Raw genomic sequence first — 23,657 nt, 5'->3', positions numbered from 1 at the left:
TCCAAATCATCGGCGAACAAAACTGTGGCAACCGTGACCACTGTACGACAAGTATGCGGTTCTTACGACTGACGACGTTGATGCTCTTATACGACTTCCAAACAGGGGTTAATAGCTCTAAAGTGTTTGGTTGCTCCCCAGGTGGCTTCCCAGTAGTGTGTTGTCTACATGGAATCTGAGTTGCGCTATGATCTAAGTTCTTTGCATCCGGTTGGTTCGTTGAGTGCACTCAATTCAGCGGTTCTGTTCCTTCGTTGTGACTGAGCCGTTACCTCCTTGTTTTATGGTTTGATTTCGTTCCACTTGATTGGCTGGCTGAATAACCTTGTACCTTTGGCAGATTTCTTTCTGTGATCCCATTGGTTCTTTGGTTGCCTTGATTTGCATGATTTCCATTGTGGCTCAAAGTTTCACAGCTGTATAGCTTTTTTTGTTTGTAGCCATATTTCTGGCTATATTTACCGGTAATCTGGTATATTCGGGCCACATTGGATAAAGTCTGATAAAAGTCTCATTCCGCATATCTTAGAAGTAAAGTGACGTCTTTTCGTCCGTTACAAAATGCAGGTTTTTATGTATGTAGCAGACACTAGTTCACGGTGTACTGTAATCTCCATAAGAGTTCGCGAGCTACACATACGTCTTGAAATTTCTTAGAGCTTAAATGTGCCCGATAAAGTCAGAACGCAGAGTTGGTGTAAGGACTTTATCACCTGGACAGTGTTACTGTAGACACCTCCATCAAAATTTCAACACTAGGTTCCTTTCAGTGATCTCCGGCAGGGAAGGATACATGGTTCCACTGCATCCGAATAGCGAATGGTCGCCTCACTTTTCGATGTATGGCAGTATTGTTCACCAAACTCCTGTATTCAGTAAGGACCGTATACTCATTGAAGTACACGCATACGCGCGTTCTGTCTATCACAATGAAGAATCCTCCTAACCTCTCGGCCGAGTCCATGTAGGAGGGAAGCGAGTGATATTCTTGTGACTGAAGATACCACCGGAATTCATGAATAAACGAAAGAAAACTTGTTTACTCTGACTGGTCCTCTTGGCTAATTCACCACAAGTTCGTAAGCTAACACGAGTCACGTGCAAAGGTGGTGTGGAAATCACTGGTACATACCATTTAAAGAAAGAAAGTGAACGTTAAGGACAGGGATGTTGAATGGGGCTTACAAAGGTCAAGGGGTCAGGTGGGTGACATCAGTGCTATACGAGACTGTGGGACTGGATTTTTCGCAGGTCAGCTCAAGTTCAGGCGTCAAACGGGTTTCTTTTGGACGTAAAGTTGAGGGTCATGCAGTCGAATTCCACTCGCCTCTGCGATCGATAGTAGCCTGGATCGTACCAATAGTGACCGTTTCAGGGGTACCTGGTTTATTAAATCGGTATGCTGGTGTCAACACACTGGTTTCGGCCAAATATGATGCAGTTTCACCTAAGCCCAGTTCCTTCCAGCCACTACTCAGGGAGACGGGAACGCGTTGTTATATTCTATCCGACAAAAGTCTTGCGGTACGACCAACGCATGACGTCTTGTGTGAGTATACAAACGGGTGCACACAGAAGCTGGTGGTAGATTCCTTTGAAAGGAAATGGAACTGTAACTCAAGCACAGACTAGTCGTTATGTTGGTCATATCGACAGAATTTCAAGGCCTTCTGCAAACCAGTTAAGCAACTGAGTACCTTCTGAATATGAGTCACACGTAGATGCAAGTTTTCCTAAGTAGACATTAATTAGTTTTGTGCTCCATAGGTCGTATAGTTTTGAGCAACAGCTGTTCAGAATATCCATTCCGCAAGGACGTGCGTCCTAAGAACTCGTGTTCCTCGAATACTCCATTTTCCGTACTATTCTGGTGTTAACGGGAGACTCAGTTGAATCAAACTTAATCTCTCATTTATGACGGTCTTCTTCAACTGAATGCGCCACACCAGATCTTCTAGTGCTTCATTTGGTACGATATTCGGGGTACCACAATACATTGTCTAGGCGTGACACTCAGCTCGAAAATTCTCGACAGCCCACGACCGGTTTTAGCTGGATTCAGTTGAATCTCTTGTAATACCGATTTCACATACAAATGAGGATATTTGGGGAGCTTAGTCCAATTTGGGTTCAAAGACTACATCAAATTGGTGGCAACTCCGGACCACGCCTACCTGATGAGATCCAAGAAGAACGAAACCAGTCATGGGCTGTGGAAGAGTTTTCAGCAAGATCAGAAATCACACGTTACTTCTAGACAGGTTTTCTCGCTCCTTTGAAGAGTTACAGGGGCACATCTTTGCTGAAGTTTTAGTTCATCGCAAACGGAACAGACCTACCGAAATGTACGTTGTGCTCTTTGGGTCCATTGTCTTCTTTCGAATACTGATATCGGGAAACTTAAATGTCCATCCACCTTTTGTTCAAAAGGAAAGTTGATGTTTGTTATTAACTAAACTAACTGATCTATCAGTAAAACATGTCTGTGTACTGACAGTACGGAGATTCCGTTCATATAGTAACAATACAGTGTAAACTGCATATTGAGCATGCTTAGTTTTTTACTTTCATGTTTGCTAATGAAAAGATCTGCCAAAACTGGACGTAAAGGAGAATTGACGGAAAACCTGCTCTAATGCTGATTAATTCTTCTATTTGAAATGGACGGCACAAAGTAGCAGTAGTTCCCTAAGGTTCGAGATTTCCTTGGCTGTCATTGCACTCAATCAAGCCACGAAAGTAATCTATTTTCTGCATAGGCGGTACGTCAGCAGAAAATTACTTGACATCCAGAGAGAATAGATAATATCTGTCGATCTTCAGATCTACAACCTGATAAACGAACTCAAAACTATCTCTCGGGCTCCCTGCATCACTGTTTCTCTCCTGATTGAATTTAGAAGATTAGTGAGCCTTTTAACCGGGGCACGATAAGAATGATCAGAACTGCAAAGTTGGGCATGAAAAGTAGATCGGGTTTACGCTCTTTTGGAAAACCACACATCCAGAGAATTTTTGCAGCGATGGGACGAAAACGTTTAAAAGTGTTGGTACTGATGCTTCCTGGGAAATGGATCACCTGCAGCTTGTCTTTCTCACTTTCAGTTTTCCTAAATTTGGATCCGTCTGAGAGGGTGGTATTCAGCTCATCAAATATAGTCCGATCTATCCATCAACACAATTTGAGCGTCTTTGTGAGAATTAGGCAGGAAAACCTTGTAGTTCTGCTGCAAACGAAGTGTTGCCTTGTCGAGTGTCGATTGAGATGAGGCATGTAGCAGAGGTACTGATACCATGAATGACTACTGATTCCAGCTGTTTTACACGTAGCTTAGACGAAGGAACTAGACCGGATTGCTGATCATATAAACTCTCAAATTAGACTCGAGCTGGCTAAACTTGCAGACAGGAAAACAAAATTTGGGGGCACATAATGAAGTTTACAAATGAAGTGGTGCTCCGCGTTAACGAATGAAAATTGTGCACTTAAACGGTGGAAATACTGGGTACATAGTCTTTCTTAAAAGAAAAAGAACAAGAAGAAGAACAAAGGAGGGCTGATCAGGGTGGACAATAGTTTGGGAATGTATGTAAACTGTTCCTATTAATATGTGCGAATGGCCGAAAGATGCCCCCAGTGAGTGAAGCACTCACTGATGACACCGACTCGCCTTTTCCCATTGAGAGAGTTCCTGAATTTAACTATCCACCTGCAGTTGATCAGCTGGACTTACGACCTTCAATGCAACCCAGGACAGTGAGCTTGGAAACTTCGAGAATCTCGGGGATAAGCGGGTGCCTTTCATCCCTCAATCGTCACCGAGCTGATGAACCCGACGAACTCCCACACGCTCTGTTCAAACATAGAGGTGAAATCCTCAGTCACTGTTTGTTTGACTTATTTATTTCCAGCTTTGCGAATACGATCGTCCGAACCAACGGAGATGGATCGATTGTGGCGCACATTTTCAAAAAATGTGACTACAGTGAGTGGTGCACCACGGAGGAATTACCTAGACCGCCACCGTAACCAGAATTTTTCATCGCATATTTGACGTCCTCTTACGAATGCTCGTGAAGACCGGCCCTGAGAACAGTATGCAGGATTCCAACCGCAAAGGAGTTTTATGGATCACACCTTCACATTCTGTCACATGTTAATGCAATGACACGCGTGTAGGCGCGACACAATGTTGGTGATCCTTGATTTCAAGAGTGCGTTTGATTTTCCCGACTGATTTGTTCCTCTCAACACGTGTGCTCGACAGGTTATGCGCAGCACGTTGTAGGTAAAGATGAGCTGATGTATACTTTTCACTTTGCATCATTTCTCTGCAGTTACCGGATTTTCCAACCGTAATTAACCAAAAAAGAATGGTAGAAAAACGGGCGAGAAGCGGTCGGACGAAAAAGAGAAAATATCTCTTTCTAACGCTAGCGAAACACACTCATTTGCAAATAAATTTTTTTTTTTAGACTCACTTGTAACCCAGCCAAATCTCTCGTTTATGATGCTTTAAGCAACTGAATGTACTGAGCCAGGCCGCCTTATGTTTCAGTCGGTACGGTATTCAAGTAGAGCAAAAAGTTGGCAGAAACTCGGAAACCCGATGAGACACAAGAAAGACGAAACCGGTCGTGAGTTGTCGAAGAATTTTCCGCAACTTAATGAGTAGTGTACTATGTACACGTTTTTTTTCTTGCTTAACAAGTTGGCACTCGCATTGAGTGCTTATCAAAGCACCCACACACATTTAGAGTTGCAGTTTTGGTTAAGAAATTGTAAACTTTAACTCAACACAGCGGAATTTCCCACGACAAACAACGATGATATGCGGCTCCTCACGAGGCGTTAGTGAATGAGCTGGACCTCGTACGGGAAAATGCGGTCATAAACATCAGGATCACCATAATAATTTATGGTTCTCGTGATGGATTAAGATACTTAGACATCAGTGGGTTGGGCAAAATTCATCATCTTTCTTTTAAAACGTGCCTAACACGCTCCGTTTCCCTCGAAGCTTTTTAAAACTTACACGCTGATGAATCCGTGACAAGAATGTACCAAGGAACGGTTTTGCTCTAACAAGCGAGTCAACAGGCACCAGTGAGAGCAGATTTGAGAGATACTCTGGACAGGACATTTTGATGATTTTGGTTAGCCACATTGTTCGTACGTTTTTATATCGTTCAAATAGCGTTTGGCTGCGACGGTCCATTAAGCTGACGGTCAATCAGAGACATATTCAGGTTCCACATAGAGGAAACGATTAGGATTCGAGCACATGGCATATAGCGACATATCTCCGTTTTAAGTTCACGATCACTTTCAGAAGATTCTCATTGATCAAACATGACTTTCTTGGCACTAGGCGGTCTTTTGTTAGTTTTTTGCTATCTTGAATTATTCCATGTAAGATTATTAAAAATCCTCGCCATGAACGATTCTTACTGTCCGTCTACCAAAAAGAATCCCTCACTGAATTTCATTGATTCATCTTCCGAAGCACCTTCTCTTTAAATGTAACAAACTTATTTTTTCAGATTCAGCCATAATGATATGTATGTTCACCTGCAAGTCTTACCCATTCGTCATTCCGTACTTTTGGATTAATCGAAATTTCCAGTGCGCCTTCTGTTAGCCGGAACCTCTGAATCGATCTGCCGATTGTCAGCCTGGAAATTAGGATGCCGTCTAAGCGGCTTAGCCTGGATGTCAGGTAGTACAAATATATCAACTTCAACCGGAATTTCCTGGTCAATCAAATGAAACGCAACTAATTCGTTCACAATCTGGGACAATGAGAATAACTACGAATGGAATCAATTGGCATTGATCGTAATTCCTGCTATCAGTCATTGATCCAGATGTTTTGCGATTCGCAATTGGCCGTGAACATCTACTTTTTCCAACTGTCTTCAGTCGGGGTAGCAATTGACCCGAACAAGTTCACTTAGTTAACTGTTATAAACAGCCCCCAGCTGACTTGACCAGGTAGTCTACCGATGCGGTAGGCCCGTCGTGAGGAGCAAAACCTGATTGAATCAGTTCATCAACACTTCACCTAATGAAGGTTTCGCCCACATTTTAACTGCATTTGACAACAAAAGCAGTCTGGTCTGCCGTCCTAGCGGAATGCAGGAAGCGATTAACTTTTGGTCCATCTGTCCCAGATGTCCCGTGATGAGTGATTATACCAACTATGACAGTGCAATTAAAAGTCCGCCTGATCATCAGCATAGTTCTGGTGACGCAAAGTTGTTGAAGACAACTTACATCGTCTGTTGTAACTCAACAAGTGGATGTTGTTACCATACTGGAATAGTATAAGACTGTAAAACACACTGAGATAAAACGAAATGCGAAAAGTCGATTCTCATAGTCCGAATCGAATCCAGGAAAAGAGCATGCGATATATTATACTGAGATACAAGGGTTATTATTAATTTTGACAATTACCGTCTAGGGATAACTGGAAGTAAGACCCACCACACTCATCGACGACTGACGTGAACATATCAGGAAGCAGACAGCTCGGTTCCAGGCCTGGCAGCATGATTTGCATGGGGGATGCATCACGCAAGAGTGTGTTTTCATTAGCCTTTAGCCAGAAGCCAACGGTCATGCGAAATCGGTCAGTGTCTCTGGTACTGCTCTAATCATCTGTCGGTCCCCACGGATATCATTCAATAAAGTTTATGAACACATGGAAAAGAAACACTTTCGGACGTTGTTACAGAACCACACAGTTAGTTTCTTTTTTGGTTGTTAGCTAATTCTAGCTAGAGATTGGAGGCACGTAACCTGTTCTATTTTAGTTTCACGTTTTCGGGTTCACTGAGGCTTTAAATTGATGAAACATGCCATCTGTGCCCAGAAATGAATCTCTCGTTCTTCAACTGAATGTGCTGAAAACTCTTGTTCAGCACGTTCAGTTGAAGAACATCGCAGAGAGTGAAAACCAAATTGATTTGCAACTGAGTGTATTTGTCGAGGTTGAACCCTTGATTTATATTCTTCGCTTCTTTGAAGGAAACACCCCGTCTATCTAAGAGGCAGATATTACCTTACGTAGGACCTATTGTGATTGTAGGTGAAAAAGAACTCAATCGACTTTACTGTGGAAAGGAACTTTTAGAAACCCAGAGGAGAACAATTTATTTGTCCTCTTCCCTCTGATGGTAGTCACATTCACAGCACAACCACTGCCCATAGATACGCTCCCTAAATACGCACAAATGATGCCACCTCGATTGATGATCAAATGTTTGCGATCGAATCGCACAGCTCAGTAATAAAAGCAACTACCATCCACACCACCCAAACTACCAACATTCTCCTTAATAGCAAATAATCACAGTAAATTTTTGCTACTCATACCTACCACTGAAACGTACGCTTTGTTTGTCTCTTTTCATTTCCTTTCTTAATATCCCTTAGAGTAAATCCCCTGATCAGAATTTTCAGTGTATGGATAATCATGTAGATCTGGTGAAACGCAAGTGAAAAACACAAGTTGGGATAGCCAAATTGCAGTCTGATGTCTGTTTGATAGAAAACTTGCACACCATGGGCTTTAATTATGGAGCATTTTATGAAGTTCCTTCAACCAGGTACGTGCCCCTTCTTCGTCACCTCCAAGGAAGTCTCGGTAAGTCAACACCTACCAAACTGGCACGCTGAATCCCAGCCATTAGTGGTTAGTCCCTATGTATTGCACTAGCCGAGGTAGTTCAGCAGTTTAGCTGCCCAACTTACTGACAAGAAGGTCCGTGGTTCGAAGCCAACCTCAGCACTTCTACTGCCCCTGTACTGGCTTGGACAACTTGACAGTGTTTAAGACCTCGTGCTTCGTTTGTACGGCAAAGCAGCTAGGTACCGAAGGTACCAAACACTGCACTCAGGAGAATGCTGATGCCATCTGTCAGTAATTCGCTGCTCAACTGTTGCTCTCGACATAAGTAGGCAATGTTTCTTGTGCATGGGCCACTCTCTCATTATCTCCTATTAGGGAGACTCGTTTCACATTCGCGGTGAGTACAGAAGTGCCATCCTTTCAGCAATTAAATGAGATTTTTCCGGTGCGACAGATAACCAAGTTTTACGAAAACTTAGCCAGTTCGACTAACTAAGTAGTTATTTCGTATCAGAGACCAGTACTACTGAAGCATTTTCATAGAAATACAAAGATACTAACCACTTCGAATGTGGCTCCATCGAGGAAACGGATGAATTCATCATCTGGTCACTCTCGTGGCATTTCTGCGAGCTTATTTGAAGAAAAGGTGAATCCAGAACACCGGGTGTAAGTCATCGTGTGCCCCATTCCCATCGTCACAAAGCAATACTATGGGGCTCAAGAATTCTAAGTTTTGTAGTAGCCTAGTCCCACCATCACGAAATGTGTCAGGCAGTTCCTCTAGGAATTTAACAGCAGACAAGTGGTAGAAAAGGTTATACTGAGTGTCTTCTGAAACAACTCTGAATGTAAAACTGACAGGATATTTTGACGTACCCTAGAGCGTCGATCGCAGGTAGTCTTAGATGCTGCGCTTGTTACCGTAGCCACCTGAAAAGGAAGAAACGCCCGTTAGGAACATTTTCAGCCACTGACTTACGACAACCACCAATAAACATTCATTTCGCTGGCTAGTTCACCTGTACAGCAAGCCAGCTGTGAAACTAAACCATGAGAACCAGAAAAAATGTTGGTAAAAGAACAAAACTCAAAAATAGTGAATCTACTCTTTTTGCATAATGACCAGAGTTTTTGCGCCATCATAGGAAAAGGATGGTTAAGACGAGGTGACCGCAAATAGAGCAGTTTATTTGATTCAGTCTATCGTCTAATGCTGGTTTCGCCTGTCCTTAGATGAGAAATCCATCGTTTTACAAACCAATGTTCAATCGGTCGGTTGGTTTGGTGTTAGTTGGAATCTGAATAAGTAGAAATAAAAGTACAATCCACGTTTCAGTCAATCATCAGTATGCTGAACTTATTAAGGATATGCAATGCAGTCGTGTACTTTCAAACGGCGATTTGTTAAAGCGCAGGTTTTTGTACCGAGACGCATAACAGCAACCTCGGAATAATGTGTCCGGAAATTAGAAATTTCCTTGGACATTTTTCATCCCAGATAGTCTCGGTTGTTTTTCGTGCGTTGCTATGCTCACTCACAATCTAAACTGCACATGTACTTTCCATCCAAATCGATCCCCTGAATTTCCAGTTTTCGGACAGCTCAAGCGACGAGCATATTGACCTCCATGTTGTGGTAATCAACTTGAGGGCAGGATATACATGCTATTCGTTGGCCTTAAATTTTGGCATCGTTGCTAAAAAACTTCCAGTTGAGATCCTATAGGTGAGCACGTGTATGATACTGAATGCAGTTCGCCAAAATGTGGTAAGTAAATTAGCGAAATACACCCATTTGCAAACAAAATGGTTTTGTGAGAGACTCACCTGGAACCCAAATTTGTTTGCAAATGAGTGCAGTTCGCTAATTTCGCGCAACTTGGATTCAACTAGAACATAAGGTTGACGGAGACTCGGGGACTGCGCCTATTTGATGGGTTCCAAGAAAGGCGAAACCGGTCGAAGAATTCCAGTAACCTTATGAGTAGTGTTTTACGTCCATGCGGTAAGTAAACTTTTTTGCCGTTTTTTCACCGCATCTGCACTCCAGGAGTTAAAATGCAAATAGCTGGACCGTGTAATAGCGAAATGATCTCAAAAATGATGAAGATGAAACCTGTCGGTTGGGTTCAAATGACTCCAACTGATTTCAATCAAGGGCCTTAATTGAGTTCCGTACTATACTAGATGGGTAACAATGGCTTATCGATCAGTTTTGGATTCTCGACGGATACGATGTGGGTATGCAGTACTTTCTATACCTAATCACGAGGGAAACGCTACTTTGTCTCTCCAACACTATGGTTTACGATCACCTAGAAGTGTCGGGGTTTGACTGCACGAAAGCTGAACAGCTGCCTAAGTTGGAAGGGATTTTTTACAGCCCTAGAATAACACACGAAGTGGGCGTAGGGTGGAAAAAAAGCAGCTAGTGACTTTTATTCAGTAGGTTGAAGGCTACAACGTAATTAACTGCTGCTGAGATCAGAAAGGTCAGACTCCTGAAAGTAACCACAGGATGCCCAGGATCTACCGAGACCCAGAACTCTACCTGACGCCGACCAGACAGCCCTGAATCAAAGTCAGACAGCGTGGGACAGCGTTCGATCAAGGTCAGACAACGCCTTCAATATGTAGCGCGAGACTATCTTTCATCACAGCCAGACAGCGTGAGAAAGGTCAGACAGTGTCCTTCAATATAATGACTTTGGGCCGTTGTACTTTCGCGCTCGCATGTTCTTAATAAAGCTATGGTGTTCCACATTGGTGAGTTTTTCCGACACTAGGCGCTGGAGCAGGGACAGAAAACAGATGCAACACAGAGGTTCTAGGGGCGAATGCTGGAGGCCTACGAATGCAAGTGCCTGGGCAAACGGGAACTGACGGATAAGCCATAACTTTCGACGTCCCTCTTACGTAAGTTCCTGATAGAGCATGGGAAACTGTCCATGGTGATCTTTCCCGAGGACCGTTGAGTTGCTGTGTGTACCCACAACTATTTACGTTCTTGCTACTCAATCTTTTTTCCGGTTTCGTTTTTGATTTTGGGGGTCATGTAATTTAATAGCATCCACATCACCCTCACTGTGTTTAGTCTCCATGTACGACATGGCTGGCTAGTCTGATCCTATCACGCTTTCTAACTGACCAACTGAGAATACCTCACGCTCCTAAACTCAGCTCCCTGTTGTGACATCTGATCACATTAGGGCATCATCTTTTCACTCCGGATCATTTCATTCAATTCGGAAGACATACCACGCCTCACCATAATTCCGTTCTACGGAATGCACAATGCATCTAGCCATTAGGAACGAAAGCTGTGTCAACACAAGTTCAGGATAGCTGGACCCGTTTGAATATCTTGAAACTTCCCAGCATGTTAAGGCGATCATTAGTGGGACAGTGAACCGTTCTGCGCGGTAGTTGCAGCACCTGTTCATTCCTACAGTAGTATAATTGAAGGCAACTCTGTTGGCTTTAACCGTTTGTGTTGAATCAGGCCTATGGGGCTAGTGTTCACCGCTTGTGTGTTATTCTTCTCTGCTGAGAGTGTGGATATGAAGGCTACTCCGCGATGATTCAGTGCCTTGTACGCTGGTCTTCGGTTAATACCAGGCGGGTACGTGCTGATATTGGGATGAATTCTCGAGGAATGGGGACGTGGGTGATGCTAACGGGACCGGCAGACCTCACAAATTGACGGATAAATTCTGTGCCTGCTGGGTTACTCGAGAAATCAGAGTTCCATAGGCACTGCACATAGAATTGCTCAACATTCACAAATTTTTGTAGAAAACAGACACTACCGCTTCGGTGAAATACGGTGAAATACATACGGATTGATGATTCCGAAAGGCGATTTGCTTTTTGGATCTAATGTATGTTGGTATTGAAATAATTACTGTCTGTTTTATGGGTGAAACAGTATTTCACTTACACGCTAAATCATCCAAACCCTATTTTTGTGTTGAGTTTTATACCGGTCGGTAAAGTGACTTTTGCTCCAACACAGTACAATAATTGTGGTTGGGTAGGACTCCTCCGAAAGAAAGATCATTGGTATTTCCTTTTTCACAAGTAACTCAACTCTTAAGTAGTGTTTCTACATTATTCCCCATTTTTCTTCACGTTCCTCCTACAACCGACAGTTTCAGAACCACCTAGTACCACAATTGAAGGTGGATGGCGCAATCGATTAATCATGGTTGCAACAAGATGACGCACCACCTTTGGGTGCATTTGGGTAAAAAATTGGGGAGTATGGGAATTTGTCGTGTTGGATTATTTTGGTAGTCAGCTAGTGGACTCCAAACTCCTAGGTATTTTTCTGTGGGAGTCCATAAGGGCAACAGGGTGAGATGGATCATTGATTAGAGTGCGAAATTACTGACTGGAGGGTCTGTGGTTCGAATCCGACCTCTGCCTCTCGACGTCCCCTGTCTAGACTTGGGCAACCTGGCAGTATTATTGCCCACATGTTTCCTTCTGGTGGCATGGCAGCTAGACACCGAAAGGGTGTTACAGCTGAACGATTTCTGTAACCTGGTGATGATGACGTCTAGTACGGTAGCCCCAGACAATTAGAGCGAAACCTTGCGTGGCGATTAATCTGCAGTGTTACGCGTAGCTAGTAAGGATCAGAACCGAATGACTTTCGGTAACAAGTAATACAATATAACGAACTTACTTTGCACACAGTTTTCCAGGTGATAGGAATACTATCCCAAAAAACGTAAAAACGTTTATTCAAAGGGGAATCATTTCATCAGCTATAACTCATGTAAACGGTACTTTTCTATTAAGTTAGGCGCTCCAACATCCATTGGATTATGGTGGCAATGTCAGTCATAAATCCCAACACTGACCAGAATTTGCCTGATAGAAGCCATGCTTTTTAATTAGTCTTGCTTTCTTCGAAACAAATTGAAAACCGAGGAGTCGCTTTCCATCTGATGAAGACAATAAAAATTGTGCTTGTCCACATCACAAAAAAAATCTAGCTTGGATCAGCGAGGAAATAATGCCAGTTATGTTCATCACGCAGCACTGGTTTCTGTTTCTCAAAGCGTGGTCTAGAAAAGTTGTCTTGTTTTGGAGTTCCAGACAAACGAAATATTGTCTTCGGTTTCTTGCCAATAGCTGTAAAGAAGTGGAATTCGGATTCACCTTATTCTCGAGGGAATAGGTGGGGGCGGTAGGAAAATTGTCTAATCTTGGATTACCGGAATAAAAAGGCACGTCTTGGGGTGACCAGCTTTTGAATGTGTCGTCTGAAAGTAGCGAGCACCATAATTTGGAGCTGGTCTGAAACGGAGTTGGTTTTGTGGCCACAGAAGATGGTGATTTACGAGTGAAACCACCCCATTAGCCTGTCTTACTTTGGTGAGTTATGAGAACATCGAAATGTTAATAGACCTATCACCTGTAGCGAATTTACTATTTCACCTGTCTGGATTTGTACCTTCCGAACAAAACCTAGGAGGCGCTAGATTACTACTCACATACGCTGAAAATATTTGTTAGAAAGCCGGATATAGAAGTAAGTCCTTTCCAGTTGGCTGATTCCCACTGATCGATAGCTGCTCCGATCCTGTGTGTAGCCCCAATTTGAGTCTCATCTATCATTCACTGGAACTACACCAGTGGAGAGATATTTCTTTCCTAGAGAGGAAAATGTCGGTAGCTCAGGTAGTGTAGATGATCGTTGGCTTGTTCGCTGATCTGGGTAATTTGATTGCAAACGTTTCATTGAGGTGACATCATCAGTGCGTTATTGGGAGCGAAGTTGCGCGTAGCGGCGTGTTAGTGGTTGTGCCTTGAGTAGCGTTACGTTTGTGTTAATGTACGTGCTGGTGGCCGGGGATGACCTCTGACCGCGATTAGTTGTTCGGTCGGGCGGTTCTATTGGTTGAACTGTTGTCCTCATTCGCTGATGCCAACGTGACCTTTGAGCTTGGCAGTCCCTCGCCGTGCTAGTTTGGTCAATGTTGGAGTGACCTTTGTCCTTCCGAGTTCCGTCTTGTGACCTCTATTGATTTGACTCCGAGAAGTTTCTTGTTTCTTTGTTTGTGAATCCAATATTCGGTCCTCCTTGAGTGTTCCGGTTGAGATGTTGGTCTTTCGCACGTAGAGGTGCGTAAATTGGATCAAGTTCGATGCACCGGTTGATCGAATCCGCCGTGGAGTACCATGCTTACAGAAATTCTCTTCCGTGTCGCGTGCCTCCGTGGGCCAAAATTTTTGCGTTTTCCAGATTGAATTTGTGACCTTCTTGGTCCTCGTGTATAGATATCAAGGACAAGGGGTCACGCCTCCTGGTAGCCGGGTTGTGTTCCTTTATCCATGTACATAATTTCCTCCCAGTTTCTCCAACGTTGAATTTGTTGCAGTTGTTGCAGCTGACGGGAGACTGTCTGGATAGAAAAATTTTCCATGTTCTTCTATCCCCAAAAGATTAAAACTATCCGGGCAGATGTTACTACAAAATATGAGGACTGGCTGGTATTATTTCTTTCTGCTCACCGTGAAACACGCAAACATTTTTATCATATTCCTAATGTTCCTGATAAGATGCAATTCCGTATTGTGTTTTTGTCAACTTATTCTTAACACTAGGAGTTTTTGGGAGAGCTGTGAGGGAGGTCCTCAAAGCCAGCATTGTCGACAAATTACACGCCAAGACCGCTAGAACTCAGTTTACTTTTCCGTAGGAGAGCTATTTATACCAACAGCATGACGTTGTTTTTTCGGTGAAGAGTACGTTCCGTGTCTCTTCAGTTTAACGGTTGGGTTACCTGTCTATTGAGCTTGTAAGATAATGGTTACCCTGACAACCTTCTAGTGAACAACTTCATGTCTTTTCTCCCTCTCGCCAGCATTTGTGTGTACGTTTCCCTATGCTTCAGTGAGATGTAACATCTGGTGTCTCGCTTACATCCAACATTTATCCTGAATCCTGGCTTGTCAGCCTCTTTCATAGTTGCAGTTGACAAGTGGTTAGCCGGTCGGTTGTTTTTTTCCCGTAGAAGTTGAACAGTCTAGCGGCCAAGAGATAGGAAATGACTAAACTACTGGTCGCTTAAAAATTTAAGGGCCAAAACATTGCAATAATCTGGAAAGATCAACCGTAGAAAGCAAAGCTTTTTACAGTGTTCACAAAACAACTGAAAACTGTTTGTACATCAGTCTATCTAAACAGTTGTGAATCTAAACCGAGGGGGTCACTTGCATCCAAAGCCGATGAGTTTCATATTGATCTAGATAAGGATGTCAAGATATCCCATAAAGACTGTTTGGAAGTATTCAGATGAAGGCATAGTAGTAAAACGGTAAATTGTAGTGACAAGTTGAGTCTTGATCTTGAAGTGATCTCAATTTGCCTCATCGGATCTTTCTCGGCTCTTCTGACCCGTTAGTAGGCATACAGTGAACGATGGTCAGCCTGTAAATAAAGCATTCCGGCCGGTCGGACCCATAGAAGGAACTATGATGTGGTCCCAAAACGGAGTATGAACAATTCGGTCTACTAAGTCTACAACATCCTTCCGTGTGTTGAGACTGTGAAGAAATACTGACTGATTTGCTGCCAGATAGTCTCGGAAAAAGTTTTATCTAACTGTATCATGAAATGTTTTGACTATTTTGCGCTCTGGCTTGATGAAAAAGATTAAGGCAACGGCTATATATGCATAAATATATATTCGTATGCATACACGTACATATATATGTACACATGTGCATGTCTGCATACACGTTATATACAGCGAAGTTATTTTTAACAGGGAGATCAGTGTTGCCTGACTGCCTTGACACTCGAAGATAGCATGAGGGCTGAGATGCTGCCAGGTTGCCCAAACAGAAGTAGAGGTCGGATTCGAACTATGTACGCTCGGTAATGACTGAGCTATCTCTGACTCTAACTTCGTGTGTACAATCGCTATTCACCATGAGGAAAGCGGGAAAAGGATTTGCGTGGGAAAACTCTCAAGACATCATCAACTTCTTCCAGTTCAGATGGGAACCAAAAATGATGTCGATACTCATGGTACCATTGCAGTAACACCGTTATCACTTTGAAAATCACAAACTTTAATGATTTACTCAAAGTTGGGTAATTATTTTTCCTTCGCCGCGCAAGAAATTTATCTCCATTAAGATTTTCTACTTCCTCTAGAACTGGTCGATTTTAACTGGAATTTGCGGGCTAATCCCTCTTAGTTAATCCTGCAATCTGACTTTCTAGTGTTAACGAGGAAATCTACCTAATCGCCAACCTAAAATGGAAGTTCAGCAGCCATTAGACTGATATAAATTTTACAAACCTAATGTCTCCAGTGGACTTACCGTGATTTAAAACATTATCCCTGTTAACTTGGGCGTAAGCTTTACGCGGAGCAAATTTATCCCCCGTTTTTCGCACAATTTGGCGTTGTGTTCAGAAGGATGGCTCAAGAAGGTAGGACGAAAACTAGAAGGAATAGATGGAGAAGATTAATTCGCTCCGAGTTACCCAGTCAATTTTTGTACACTCATAAGGACAGATCCCAGTAGGATAAGCTCGTAAAACGACTAGAATACACGGACCCAAAATCGTGCCCTAGGTGACGTGGTGATTGGCTCATGGAGTTTTCATTGGGGCGAGAGGGCTCTGCGGTCAGATCGCGAAGTTACTGACCGAAAGGTTCGTAGTTCCAATCTGACCTCTGTCTCTCGACTTTCCCTGTCTAGGTTTGAATAACCTGGCAGTATCCCAGCTCTCGTGCTTCCCTCGGGTGGCATGGCAGCTAGGCACCGAAAGGGTGTTACAGCTGAATGATTTTTTTATCTATGGATTTTCAATAAACTTATTTGCTTCACTCTCACGTCAGAGAGTATTTACTTTAGCCAATGAATTACAATCAAATCCAACCAAAATATGACAAGATAAATCATACTACCCGACGCCGTATACTGAGAAGATTCTGGTTTGGGGATAAACTTCGTCCTATTATTTACACACAGAGAACTGAAAGCGCATCAGGTTTTCCAAATCACTGGCTTGAGCAGCCCCAGGCGTTATGTCAGCCAGCTAGACAGGGTGGGGTTTTTAAGAGAGTAATATCAACAGATCCTGAATTTCAAATTATTTGAGGGAACAGCGCCTTCTGTCTATCCCGTAATGACCGTCATCCGACAGGTATTCAATAAAATGCCATACTGTCTACAAAAGCAGGATCAATGGCAAAAGGTGTGTGGACTCATAACAATGAGTACACTTTGTAAATTTTGACTTTTTCGGTTGCAAAAAGTGCAAGATTTTTGAAGTTATGATGGAGGCAAGATCTTAATCTTGGGAACAAGTTTAACAGAGCTTGAAAGCCAAAACGAAGCTTTCGTTCTTTGTTATGATGAATCACACTCACTAGGCAGTAGTTTTGAAAGCGGTGCTTTGTGTTTCAGGCTAGTTGATAGGTATTTTGATGTTTGCGATGCCATAATTTAGAATGTTTTAACGATATTCGGGAAACGTCTGTTTCTTTTGCGTATTCGACCATGCAATATTTTCGATATTTCCATATCCACTATGACCACTGGCTCACGTCTTCTGCGCGCCGCAGAATTTTTGGGGAAACAGAGTTCGATCGGATAATTCGTATGAAGGATAATTTCTTGCGGACAAAATCAGTGGTGGTTGTCTTGAAAACTTAAAATATTTTTTTCGGATTTTGGGGATATTACACTTCTAGACCCACTCAACCCTGCACTGACGATGTCACTTCGATTGGTGATGAAGCGTTTGCAATCCAACTGCCAAGCTCGGCGAACAGACTAACAACCAAGCAGCGCACCAAAGTTACCTACATTCCACAAAATTGCCACTTCTGTATCAAGTAAAGCAAAACAAATCTAAGTTGCCGGGCGGATGGATAATAATCATCAATCACGCCATCACCTGTCAGTGCCCCGAGCCTCATAGCTGTTGGCTTAAGCATGCGACCGGCAGATTAGAGTTTTGGGCACCCTCACCTTGTTTTTCCCGATAATGACAGAGCCGGCCATTNTATTCCTGCTGTGCAACACTCTTTTCAACGATCACCTCCGGTTTCCATTCGCATTGCAAGATGTCACAAAATTGTCCTCACTTTACGCGTTGGCCGAGAGTAACGAGAATAATTCACATCACGTGCCAGAGTTCGATCCAGAGTATATGGGGATTGCTGGAAATTTCATGCAGAAAATAACTTCACAAGGTTAAAAATTGGTTAAAAATTGGTTAAAATTGACTGGCGATTTTTATTCCAGTCACGAAAATTAGCCTATCATGATTGGTATAGTCAACAGATGAACACTAGCACAATGGATTCGGAAACTGAGAGAGTGGTCAATGCGAAAATCTTGACTCAAGTCTGATTCTGACTCAAGTCAGATTTCCTACAGTCGCGGTCGCTGAGTAAAGGGGGCATCATTACTTGACTTACTTGCTGTGTCATAACTTTAATAAAGGTGTCCCAGTCTCGGTCGCAAAGTGAGTCTGATTCCAGGGCAGATTTACGGTTTGAGATGAATCAGAGACCGGTACGTCAAAACCATGCAGTTGGCATTCCTCATTAGCACCAACGTCACAACCATCGATAGTCTTACGTTAGTCAGTGCCGTACAATCATAACTAATTTGAAAGTCTTACTGTGGAGTGAGGAATAAAAGTGAATAAGGACTCTTCTCTAGTTGTAGCCCATCATAATCACCCGGATGTGCCTACATCTCCAGACTCTCATTCAGACACACTGGATAGAAACTGACAACAAGGGTTCCACTGACACCAAGGCTCAGCAATTTCTTGCAGCATCTCCAAAAATTCACAAGGACCCCGGTCTAGAAGGCAAGCCCACAGCGACGATAGCCCTCATAGCCCTCTACTAGGTCAAAGGGTAGAATAGGTCACCACACAGATTCCAGCTTCCGTCTTCGGGCATCAGGAAGCTGTGTTGTTCAGAACTCCAACCAATGACCATTCTGTTCTTGGTGTTGCGCAGACACCTCCCTCCCAGTATAGATCGCTGGAGCAACGAGGCCTACAAGCCGTCACACCACCGTAAAGTCAAGGTATCAGGCATTTTATTAGCAGTAACCTGAGGGAAAGATTCCCAAGTGAATGTTAATGAAGGATCCTGGAACAACGTTGAAACATTTCCAAAGTTAGAAAGTTTCATGAAAGTGGATTGCTGTTCCAGTTCACATTATGAAGTAAGGTTTAGTTGGAGTGAAGTTATTACGGTTCATCATAACATGCTGACTGCACACACACCGCGCGTGCCTCTACGATACCATCACCGGAACACTCCATGGTAACACTGCATGAGCCCATGCACACAGTTCTCGTCCACACATGTGCTGCTCAAGTTTCACTTATCTACTACAGCGCATGGTCATTCACGCTCCGCTTACCGCCCTAAGAAAATTCGGAGAAGCCCGTGACCGGGGTCAATCGTGGTGGTAGTCGAGTCGGCCTATCTACACCAACAGTGATGCGGAAATCAGGTGATGAAGGTCGTAGCAGACACGTGATGTGATCGATCAATGTGTCACTATGGCATCGAATGCCGCGTAGGAGATATGCGTCAGGAAAATGTAGAAGTCTCATCCAATGAGTCTGTGGGATAGATGTGAATAGATGCCAATGGAGTCGACAACAACCCATGTGTAACAACAGCGCAGTCAAAGGAACTGAGTACACAGTCAGGAAAGCTAGCAACACTCGAAACTGAATAAGCAGCAATATTGAGTTCCAACTTGATGCTCATGCAAAGTTTCTGGTACCTTCAATGCCATCCGACGAACGTGTATTGAAGTCATGATATTTGTACTCTGTTTTGGGAATCCCAGGGAAAATTCACATACTCAGTCCAAAGTGTATGCTCATTAAGAGGTATCGAAGTGCGCTTTCAGTGACTGATTTGTCAGCCCATGAAGCAAGCAGAGCCCCTAAAAATTCCTTAATGTGAACAATGCCAATTGCAGAGCAAACTCAGAACGATAGGCCAGACGACAGTATCCAGCCATCCTTTCATCCATGTGAATCTACAACCGGAGATCTTGCTGATAGTGAAAATTGTTGCCGGGTAGTGCATCAACTCAAATGTTTGCTCAGGCCACACAGAATTCCCATTTAACTTTGTCGTGCTGAGGTTCAAATAGCTGGCACTAGTCGAAGTCTCATACTAACCCTGAAGGTTGGCTGCGTGTCAAGAGATCAAGTATGTCCATTCTGTTGTTCATTACTGTGTTGTGCCGGTTGCTGGATTGAGTTTAAGCTTGATTGGCCTTTTTCTTACAATATATCACGAAGTTCCGTCATGTGACTGGTTTGCAGTCCTAAAGACTGTCGTATGTAGTTATATAACATACTTCTTCCTATCCACGGGGATGGAGTTTGCCCCAACAATTTTCGGACTTCCATTTTACCCCGAACCTAATTACAGGGTGAACCAGCAACCAGGCGAGTCTAATTGTTTTGGTATGATGTCATTCATCTAGCTTTATATTATTCCGGAGGAGAATTGCAAGGCGAGTTGATAATCAATGCAAAAGCATGTGTACAAACTGTTTTTAGGCCTAAATAGGTCTCAAGATAGTGTTCGAAAGGTATCCACAAATAGAGTCTGTAATTAACAGGACTTGAGAACACACCAGTATATGCTGACGAAATCGGATTGCACAATGATGTAAGATGCCCAATGACGCGACATATTTATTCGCACCCTATGTAACCAAAAGTCTACCGTAGCGTTAATTTGGGGGTATGCTGAATGGATTCATTCCGCAATTCTGTTGTTCAGATTGATCATGGGATCATAGTGCCTTAAAATCCATAAAAGCTAATAAAGTAGACTAAGTGCTGAAGAGAAAGCGATTGCTAAAGACAGACAATTTTAGGAGATGCTTGTTAAATTGGGATTAGTGTATTTGACAGACTGCTTATTCGGCCAAATTTTCAATTTAAAAAGTTTCTGTATTTGACCAAAATCTTTCGGGTGTAGCACCCTTCCGGTGCCCAGTTTCCATGCTACCCGAAGGAAGCACGAGGGCTAGAATATTGCCAGCTTGCTCGAGCCTAGCAGTGGAGGTCGAGAGGCAGAGTTCGGGTTCAAACCACGGACCTTCCATTTGTCGTGCTGAGGTTCAAATAGCTGGCACTAGTCGAAGTCTCATACTAACCCTGAAGGTTGGCTGCGTGTCAAGAGATCAAGTATGTCCATTCTGTTGTTCATTACTGTGTTGTGCCGGTTGCTGGATTGAGTTTAAGCTTGATTGGCCTTTTTCTTACAATATATCACGAAGTTCCGTCATGTGACTGGTTTGCAGTCCTAAAGACTGTCGTATGTAGTTATATAACATACTTCTTCCTATCCACGGGGATGGAGTTTGCCCCAACAATTTTCGGACTTCCATTTTACCCCGAACCTAATTACAGGGTGAACCAGCAACCAGGCGAGTCTAATTGTTTTGGTATGATGTCATTCATCTAGCTTTATATTATTCCGGAGGAGAATTGCAAGGCGAGTTGATAATCAATGCAAAAGCATGTGTACAAACTGTTTTTAGGCCTAAATAGGTCTCAAGATAGTGTTCGAAAGGTATCCACAAGTAGAGTCTGTAATTAACAGGACTTGAGAACACACCAGTATATGCTGACGAAATCGGATTGCACAATGATGTAAGATGCCCAATGACGCGACATATTTATTCGCACCCTATGTAACCAAAAGTCTACCGTAGCGTTAATTTGGGGGTATGCTGAATGGATTCATTCCGCAATTCTGTTGTTCAGATTGATCATGGGATCATAGTGTCTTAAAATCCATAAAAGCTAATAAAGTAGACTAAGTGCTGAAGAGAAAGCGATTCCTAAAGACAGACAATTTTAGGAGATGCTTGTTAAATTGGGATTAGTGTATTTGACAGACTGCTTATTCGGCCAAATTTTCAATTTAAAAAGTTTCTGTATTTGACCAAAATCTTTCGGGTGTAGCACCCTTCCGGTGCCCAGTTTCCATGCTACCCGAAGGAAGCACGAGGGCTAGAATATTGCCAGCTTGCTCGAGCCTAGCAGTGGAGGTCGAGAGGCAGAGTTCGGGTTCAAACCACGGACCTTCCAGTCAGCAAATTCGCGCTCTAACCACTTGAGCCATTTGACCAAGGTAATAATTCGTATTTCAATAAAATAACCCTCAGTTCAATAATGCTAATCCATAACGCATCCGTCAACTGCATCAGATTTATCGTTTCCCAGTCTCATCTGGTTGTTTTCTAGGAGTTCGTTCTGAACTGTAATAATTTGTGGGCTAATAGCCCGACTCATTATGTGAACCAATAATCGACTGAGGCATGCAAAACATTTCTTTAGAAATAGAGGCTTCAGAAGTGTCACACCCGGGTTTTTATGGCCTACAAAATCACACAAGCTTTGTTCGCATCACCAGACTGTCAGTGCAACGCTACGGCTTTCAATTTGTGTGCGTTTAATGACTGTTTGTATTAATAGTTTTTTTGATAAGGCGTTGTTTTGTGGGGTTTTATTTTAACGCATACAATGTTACTGTCCTTTGTAGAAACGATCGTCAATAAATTCGCATCGTATTTCTCGTATTCTCGATTAGAATTATTGGCTTACTCATTTCCGGATGTCTGGTCTAGTCGGATAACACCAACCAGATGCGTTTTTTTTCATGGAAAATATCAACTTCCTGTTTAAAATGGGGCATGTTTGTAAGCGCACTGTTTGGCGGGAGGTGTTGTCCCAGAGCTAGCGCCAAAATTCACGTTTCGGTTGGACTGGCTCTTTTTTTGCAATTATGTTATTTGCGGTAGAAGACTTGCTACCGAGAGAGTCGTTGTTTAGAGTTGAATGCAATTCCGCCACTGGATGAGAATAAAATATACCTTGCACTGTCAAATGTCATCGTAAAATGCCAGAAATCCCGTAAGTTTCATTCGAACAACTCCAAACCTTACATTTTTCCAAGCCAGGGAAAATTGGTTACATATGGTTGGCGAAAACTCGGGGACTGTGCTTACCTGATGAGCCACAAGTAGGGCAAAACCGGTCGTGGGCTGTCGAAGAATTTTCAGCAGCCTTATGAGTAGTGCATTACAAAAATTGATTACTCTCCACTTCATTTCAACTAGCAAGCATCGGTGCAATTGATTTGTCGGTAAATAGGTGAGATTTGATCATCAGAAGTTTGCTCCCTTTTCTAGAAATCCGCTAGACAGACCGGAAGCTGGTGGCAGATTAGTACATTTCCTTTTTGGTGAAGAGTAACTTTTCCTCAAGCGACAGACACCTTAAAACATGTATGTTAGTGCTTAACTTTCCTGCACTCATTAACGCCCATTCTATTTGAATTGATCTATGTACCAATAGTCTTGGATCAATAGACGAAGACCTTTGTGGCGTTCGCAACAAAGTTTATCGAGCTGACTCGAAGTCTCTCAGTAATAGGATAACGAGAAAAAACTAGGGCAATTAAGATGTACGTAAAAGTGGGATAGATATTTTCTGGTATTGTATTATCCCGATCTTTTGTCGCACGCAAAACCGAAGCGTACGACTGCAACTGAAAAGAAGTGGATACTTACGCCTGCGCTGTTCCAAAAATAACACTGAATCGTAGAGCTGCAACGCTCCTTCGGAGCCTAGATATCATGTCAACTGAAGGCAGCTAGGTAGTGCCAGGCCTATAGAGCAGTATTTTGAGATACAGAGGTTGGGTTCAAAACACGGACCTTCCGGTCACTAAGTTCCCGCCCTAACCACTGAGCTGTCCCCAGCTCAATTTTCCCATAGCAAGTATCAGTCGGTATTTGACGGCAAGCTATCAAACAAGTGGACTATTTGAAAAAACAATCATGTCAACAGGTTAAACAATGAAGTCAAGATACTTGAAACTATTTATTTTCCGCACCACGCAAGCTGCTACTGAGTGCTTAAAATGCACCACAAAAAAGTTAAATTCACCAGCTTATGAGCCAAGT

At 42.9% G+C, this 23,657-nt stretch overlaps 1 protein-coding gene across 1 annotated transcript; it reads right to left on the bottom strand.

The window, feature by feature from the left end:
* Window positions 1–1,304: 1,304 nt before the first annotated feature.
* T265_04815 (hypothetical protein) lies at window positions 1,305–12,532 on the bottom strand (the record flags this gene model as incomplete). The annotated part of the gene is made up of 7 exons (XM_009169653.1): window positions 1,305–1,470; window positions 1,491–1,610; window positions 7,760–7,872; window positions 8,517–8,570; window positions 9,468–9,566; window positions 12,031–12,201; window positions 12,509–12,532. 7 exons carry the CDS (start codon window positions 12,530–12,532, stop codon window positions 1,305–1,307), a joined length of 747 nt encoding a protein of 248 aa, XP_009167917.1.
* Between the last annotated feature and the right edge of the window lie 11,125 nt (window positions 12,533–23,657).

Source organism: Opisthorchis viverrini, assembly GCF_000715545.1.
Source record: "Opisthorchis viverrini unplaced genomic scaffold opera_v5_83, whole genome shotgun sequence".
Classification (NCBI taxonomy): domain Eukaryota; kingdom Metazoa; phylum Platyhelminthes; class Trematoda; order Opisthorchiida; family Opisthorchiidae; genus Opisthorchis; species Opisthorchis viverrini.
The sequence above is the reverse complement of the archived record's forward strand: the minus strand, read 5'-3'. Positions and strand labels throughout refer to the sequence as shown.